General features: G+C 35.6%; 1 protein-coding gene across 1 annotated transcript in view; it reads right to left on the bottom strand.

Moving 5' to 3' along the window:
• Positions 1–8,034, bottom strand: part of LOC107703430 (lethal(2) giant larvae protein homolog 1-like) — a 55,956-nt gene that overhangs the window by 14,736 nt on the left and 33,186 nt on the right. The window contains exons 6-9 of the mRNA XM_016506055.1: positions 3,785–3,947; positions 3,360–3,495; positions 864–918; positions 620–774 (exon numbers count right to left, since the gene is read on the bottom strand). Coding sequence (XP_016361541.1) covers positions 620–774; positions 864–918; positions 3,360–3,495; positions 3,785–3,947 — 509 coding nt within the window. The remainder of the gene's footprint in view (positions 1–619; positions 775–863; positions 919–3,359; positions 3,496–3,784; positions 3,948–8,034) is intronic.

Raw genomic sequence — 8,034 nt, 5'->3', positions numbered from 1 at the left:
CATCTCAACCGATTTGAATCGTCACATATTTGAATCGATTTTCAACCGGCTCGCAGTTAATAGTTACATCCCTAATCATTCCACAACAACCATCCATTGAATAAATAATAATAATAATTATTATTATTATTGTTTTTATTTTAAATTAAATAATAACAACAATAATGATGATGATGATAAAGTAGTAGTAGTACAACAATAATCACCATCCATTATTGAATAAATAATAATAATAATAATAATAATGTTATTATATTATTACTACATTAAATATTAATATTAGTAACAGTATAATAATAATAATAATAATAATAAAGTAGTAGTAGTAGTATTAAATAAATATTAATTATATATTATTACACAATAACAACAACAATCACCATCTATTATTGAATAAATAACATAATAATAGCTATTATTATTACTTAGAGATGTTTAAAATCACTAGATAGATAATGCTGTAAAACAAAACAGTTTGGGGTTGAACTTTCAGCAAAATTAATCATATTACGATCAATTTTGATGTTTGATATTATGAGCTCAAAATAAGAGTTAGGTCAAACCACCCAAATCTTTAAACATTAAGCCATACCACCGGGCCCATGGGTGGCCTGCTCACCCTTATCTTTGTCTGTGCAGTGAATGGTGAAGAAGTCTATGACACGCGAGGTGAAGTCCAAGGTGACGCGGCTGCTGTCCTGGAGGATGGTCAAGCAGTGTCTGTCTCCATAGCTGGCTCTGGGCATACCGCCACTGAACAGCACTAGAGGAGCTCTACAGACACAACAGAGGAGACCCTCCTGAGAGAACCGAAACAAATGAAATGAAACCGGATTTCATTTCTCACACATTACAGCACGCACCCTGATTCTGTTGTCCTCCACAGGATCTTGTTCACGGCTTTGCAGGGAAAGGGGCCTGAGATGAATAACACAAAAATGAAGAAAACAGAAAGACAAACTGAGTTTAAGAGAAACCACCAAAACTACAGAAATCTTGGCAGAGTACATGGTAAAAATTGGAAAATATCCGTAGATCCCCCAAGCGGTTTGTGTCAACAAACCATCAGCTAATAGTGAAGAGTGCATTTGAGGTTTACGATCCCTTTAATAGGTCTGGAGAAGGATTTTAAATGGCCTATTACAAAAGTTGAACGGACTCGGAGCTCTGGTATAGAACAACATTTCCTGGCATTGTGCAAGTTAAGCAAACATTACAGCATGACCAGTCGTCAATGAGCTTATGGCTACTGGAATTACTATACCTCCATTAAAAAACAGCCCAAAACATGAAGTGTGTTTACATGCATGTTAAATGTTTAATTTCAGCCAGAATAAAACAAAAGAGTGTCTTATTTAAATGTAAACACTTTAGTCTGACTGAAATTGTACTTGACCTGGACCATGCGATTGCAGCTCGGATTTGTCCAACATGTTTTTACATTAATCGGACAACAATAAGCCTCAAAAGTTTGGGTTAGTAAGATGTGTCTTAATGTTTCTGAAAGATAGCTCCCACCAACGCTCCATTTATTTGATCAATACTACAGTGAAAAAAAATAAATAAATAAAAAATACAGTAATAGTGTGAAATATTATTTAAAAATATTATGTGAAAGAATCATATCTTATTTATAGGGATGCACCGAAATGAAAATTCTTGGCCGAAGCCGAACAAAATGAAACACTGGGCCGAAGGCCGAATACTGAATACCGAACACAGTTTTTCACTTTTTTTTTTTCACCATTGCATTAATTAAATAGCCAAAATGTGCTTTTTACTGTTTTGTCCTGCTTTTCAAATAAAAAATACATTAAAAAAACAACTAATTTTAAAATATTTACTGAACACTGAACATTTTTTTAACATTCTAGCAGACATTATACCAACAAAGCACAATTCAACTTAAAATTAATGAGTTAGTAAAATTGACTGACTCAAAAATTGACTTGAATCAGGCATGTGTTTTTTTACTGTACAAATAAAGGCAGCCTTGCTGAGCAGAAGAGACTTCTTTTAAAACATTAGAATATATTACAGATCCCAATTTGACCACCATGTGTGAATGTTATAATACATGTATTAATAGAGCTGTTGTAGGGTAATTATTATTATCATTATTGTTGTCTTACTTTTTTATTTTACTTACTTTTTTACAGAACAACAGTAAAATTACAATACTAACATTTATGAATGTTGATGGAGTTGTTGCTTTTGCTCGGCTTTTATTTTGGCAGAAACTCGCAGGAATATCTCGGTGCTTCTTTTTGTTGACAAATGATTCTCATTAGAAGATGTTTGTCGCACGTATCACCTGGTCACATGCCTTTAAAAAAAATTCACAAAAATGTTACTGAGCAACTGACGAGTAACACAGTTTTAGCGCAGATTTTCCTCGCGCTTTGGACTCTGAACCCTGGCGCCGCGAGCTCGTGCAGCGCTGTCAGAATACATGCAATTCGTGCGTGCATTAGAAAATATAACATTCTGCAGTTTATTTACTAATCGTTTGAGGCCATTTCGCGATTTCAATCATCATACAGTAACCACTAGCATTAGCCACCTCTTCTTCTCATCGGAGACATGTGATGCAGCACTAAACTCTCGCTGTCGGTGCTTCGTGCTTGTAATGATTTCTGCGTCTTTCTCTGATAGTTTTAAATACTTTCACACTGCCGATGTTTGCTGCTTTAGCACGTGCCTCTATTTAATCACGTTCGTCATTGTTCGGTACATATTATTCGGCCTTTTCGCTTATTCGGCCAAACAAAGAAAGAGATTTTTTTTGCTATTTTCGGCCAAATAATTTCGGTTGCCGAATATTCGGTGCATCCCTACGTATTTAACTATATTTTAACATGTAATTTATTCCTGTGATGCAAAGCTTAATTATCAGCATCATTCCTCCAGTCTTCAGTGTCACATGATCCTTCAGAAATCATTCTAATATACTGATTTGCTGCACGAGAAACATTTCTAATTGTCAATGTTGAAAACTGTTGTGCTGGTTAATATTTTTTGCGAAAACTGTAATGCATTTTTTCCAGGATTCAAGTTCAAAAGAACAGCATTTATCTGAAAACTGTCTTTACTGTCACTTTTGACCAATTTAATGCATCCTTGATGAATAAAAGTAGGCATTTTTTAACTTAAAAAAAGTTTTTTTTTGTTTTGTTTTTTTTTAATCTGACCCCAAACTTATGAACGATAGTTTACACTTGGACAGACAGATGGAAAATGCAACTTGACCACTTGAACATTGTAATTGCACATGTAAACAAACTGCTCACGAACAATCTGTGTGTGTGAGAAACAAAGAGAAAAAGGGAAGGGTGTGTAATTGACGTGTTTCGGCTCACCATATGGTACTGTGGATGAGATGGGGTCATGAGTGCAGGGATTGCTGCTGCTGACAGCCCACACCATGTATCCGCCATCACTATGGGAACTAACAAAGCTGTTCCCGGACCGTTCCCAGACCAAACTCTCCAGCTGCTGCAAGAGTGACCGTCCCACACAATACACAGCGTCAAAGAAGGACCAAAGACGAATGGAAGTGAGATGAAAGGAAGTGGTCAAAAGGTCTGAGTTAAACCATCTAGACATCTTAACTTTAAGCACTGATGATTTAAAGATGGAATTAAAAGGAGGTTTTATGAATCGTGGACAGATCTCTTGACCTGATCACTATTTTTCTATTTCAATTCAATGCATTTCAACCACAACCCCAACGAGTGTTGAAACCCATTTGAGAGACATCAAGCAAACTCACACACAAACCCACCTGCTTTCCCAGGAAGAGGTTGTCTACATGCCGACTGTTGAGGTCCCAGAGTACAACCAAACATCTGCTGTAACCAATGAGGATTTTATCAGAGTCTTGCGGATGTTCCTGCAGGGACTCCACAGGCCCCAATGATTTTCCACACTTGTACTCCTCTGGAACGCTGAAAAGGGGAATAACCAGACATGTGAATGACATTACAAATAGCAAGCTTTTATTCAGAAGATTCACTGGGAAGATTTATTCTCTTTGTAGTGCCGCCCAACTGCACTTCAATTTGGTGAAAACCCCAAATCCATGTACACACAACGTAACTCCCCAAACACAGAGCGCTACTGAACTACAGAAAACCTTTACTGCAAAACTTCACTCAGCACTTTTTTTCTCAACCGAATCAAACGCAGGCTTGTGTGGAAAAGCATTTCGCATGGAAAAATGTGCAGGTCTCAGGGTTCAATGAACAATGAATAAACCACGCTCCAAGCTTTGAGAACAATGTATCGAACATTTGGTAACAATTACTCTTGATTCATGTTTGCAAAGTCTAAAGGGGTGAACGGAAAGAAAACACAATGTTCAATAAACAAAAAAAATATCAGGGGTTTCAATGCAAAAGTAACAGCAGAAGTTGACAACATTATCAGACGCTGACATGCTTAAATTCAGTTTGAAAGTCAGACAAATGATGACCAATCAAAAGCCACAGTCCGGGATTCCTCTGTGGCTGTGGCATGGATTCAAGAGCTGGAATGTGCATGGTACACACACAGAGTCGGGATGAGGTGCAGCCATGAAGGGAAAGAGGAAAAGAGGAAGGCGCATGGAAAAGAAGGACTGGAGTCGTCATCTGGTGGCTTGGCTTCGGATAAGAACAGCCACAAGAAAAAAAAATTCACACAAACAACATAAGGGTTTTACAAGAAAATTGAAGAAACAGAAAAACAGATTTGAAAGACATACCGCTGTTTATAAGTCAGTATGTGATGATAATCACATGTATATATGCATGTATGTGTATGTATGTGTGTATGTGTATGTGTATGTATATATATATATATACACACACATACACATATATATGTGTGTGTATATATGTGATATATATATATATACCTTGCTACGTGTACTGTGTTAGGCTACTGAGACTTGTCATTTGCACTTATATATTGTTGCTCTTTTGTTAGTTTTGACTGCTTTTATTGTCCTCATTTGTAAGTCGCTTTGGATAAAAGCGTCTGCTAAATGACTAAATAAATAAATAAATAATCAGAAATTAGTATGGAAACACTGAAATGGCATTAACGCTTCAGAATGTTGAACATTGTCAAAGTTAATGGAAGATCTTGCAATTTTAGATCTTAGATAATTTTATAAAAACTGAAAATGTGCAGAACAAGGCTATAAGGTTCTAATGAATTGAACTATGATTTTCAAATGATCTTTGCCTGATTTTTCTAGTTAGTCATGATTACTGGATAAGGATTTTATAGAGACTGAAATCACAAAGAGCAATTTCTAAAAAAAAAAAAGTCAAATTACAAAGCTGAGCATATTTATTAGAAATAAATAATAAAACAGCCATCATCACTATACTGTCATATAATTACATCAATCATATAATTCATATTTTACATTATTTATTTATTTATATACACACACACATATTTTACATATAAATGTTAAATAATAATACAATCATTATAAAATATAAAAATTAATAAATACATTTTGTCCTATAAAATAAATAAATTATAAATGTAATAATTTTTTTAATAAAATAATTTTAAATGTTAAATCATCTTAATATTACATTATCTCAAAGATAATAATAATAATAAACCCTAATAATCCCAGGTTTTTCATGATTGTAGGAACCCTTAATTTACAAAAATAGAAGAATGATATTGTAAGATAGTTTTCCAAACTAGTTTTCAGTGAGGTTAGTAGAGGATGGCCACACAACAGTGGATGCATATTATGTTTCATACTTGCAAGCACACCATTTGTAATTATAGAAAGTATTCTGAAGACATTAAAACTCATACAGTACATGCCAATCTAGATGCCCCCATGTCTTAAAGAAAAACAAATCACCACAAAACACAATAATGTTTTTTTCTACTGAGCCACAGACTATATTCTGGCATTCCAGATCCTGCTGATTCCCAAAGATGAGTGTGCAAAGCTCATATCCCCCATTTTAAACACCTCCTCGGCTGGGGCCCAAGAGATTTGGCACTTGGTACAAAAGCATTTTGTTCAGTAGTTTCCTGGCTGACACATACTTATTACCAGTGGCTCAGATAGGATGCCCATTACCCTAAATTGTGCTCAGTTAATGAGCAATTCAAGGTCTCTCAGAAGCAGATGAACTCCACATTTAGCCACCCAGGCTATATCTGCAAAAGGGCACACTGGGAAAGCTGTAATTTATCTCGGGAAATCAGGGAAATTTATCTCGAGTTAAATAACGTCTTTAAAGAGTAAGATGAATAGTTAGTGTGATTTTCTGCCTTGTAGCAGACATAATTACAGCCATTAGGAAAAACATGTTTCTTCTTAATGAACAGTGTATTATTCTTACAATAACAAATGGATAGCAGCGGCTTAAAGATCCCATCAGATCACAGGGATCGAGGCCTTTCTGAACTCCAAACGTCTAACTGTGGCGGTGTGAAGTCGGTGCCTTGGCAGTGGGGACAGGAAAGCTCAAGCTGTATATAATCTACTGACAGAGTAACAGACAGCCACAGCTGGGGGCAAGAAGGGGCGAATCAGGAAGTTTGACTCGTTCCCAGTTCAAAGAGTATGAGAGAAGTGTGACAAAAGCAGCTCGGATAGGGCCAAAGGAGGAAAAGAAAATAAACAAAAGGTCTTGCTGCAGCTTCATTAACCTAATGCACAGTCCTCTCAGATGGCGTGGGAGTCCCCAAATGCTTATTTTATGAGGTAAGTGCTGTGGAATCTGTCTGCACGGCCATCTTTATTAGTGTCCAGTGTAGACGTCCTGAGTCACAGAGGCTTAAAAAAATACCCGCTGTCCCCTGAGAGACATTCAGAAAATCCTTTTCAGAGTGGTTGCAGACAGGGTTAGGGTTATGCTAATAAATACTTTTATTCTGCAAGGATGCATTTAACTGATCAAAAATGAAAGTAAAGATATATAAAGACATTATATTTTTATTAAATATTTCAAAATTCTATTCAAAGAATTGTGAAACAATGTATTACAGTGTATCAAATATCAAAATATCAAGTAACACAACTGTTTTCGGATAATAATGAGAAATGTTTCTTGAGCAGCAAATCAGCATATGTGACCCTGGATCACAAAACCAATCATAAGGGTCAATTTTTTTGAAATTGAGATTTATACATTCATACATACATCTGAAAGCTGAATAAATGAGCTTTCAATTGATGTATGGTTTTGTTATGATAGGACAATATTTGGTCGAGATATAACTATTTGAAAATCTGGAATCTGAGGGTGCAAAAAATCTAAATATTGAGAAAATTGCCTTTAAAGTTGTCCAAATGAAGTTCTTAGCAATGCATATTACTAATCAAAAATTACGTTTTGATATATCTACGGCAGAGGTGTAAAGTATTGGAGTAAATGTAATTAGTTACTGTACTTGAGTATCTTTTCGGGTACTTTGTAGTTGTACTGAGTATCAAAGATATTAGCAACTTTTACCCTTTTCTCCACTACATTTGAAATGAGTGTTGCAGTTACACATTACATTTTGCATGGACCTAGCTTTTTCTGCAGCAGTTTATTTCTGCTACAAAAGACGTGATACTGCCTATTACAGGTCACTGAAAGTACTGTGTTTTGTGCGTTTTGACCTTACTCACCCAAATTTGTCAACAAGGCTACTTTATGTGAATGCGAGTTCCTTAGCAAGTATTTGTGATTCACAGGTGTTTTATATATGAGATGAGGACATGACTGCAGCTGGCAATGAGGCCCAAACCAGCACATCCAATGCAAGAAGGCTTCGGCTTTTTCATTTTACTTAACATTATTTTATTTATCCATTATACTGAAGAGACCTTTTTGAATTTTTTTTTTGTTTTGTTTGTTTGTTTTGTAATTTTGAGGTGTTCAGTTTTATTTTGGTTTTAGAAAATAAACGTGATTGCTCTCCTCACAAATCAACTCTCTTGTTTTTGTTTCATGCTCCCTGTGCCTTGCCCTGGACTTTTATGTCACTTCCTGTCTCCCGTGGTGTTTGTAGTCAGTT

Source organism: Sinocyclocheilus anshuiensis, unplaced genomic scaffold (assembly GCF_001515605.1).
Source record: "Sinocyclocheilus anshuiensis isolate Anshui unplaced genomic scaffold, SAMN03320099.WGS_v1.1 scaffold58, whole genome shotgun sequence".
In the NCBI taxonomy this organism is placed as follows: Eukaryota; Metazoa; Chordata; class Actinopteri; order Cypriniformes; family Cyprinidae; genus Sinocyclocheilus; species Sinocyclocheilus anshuiensis.
The sequence above is the reverse complement of the archived record's forward strand: the minus strand, read 5'-3'. Positions and strand labels throughout refer to the sequence as shown.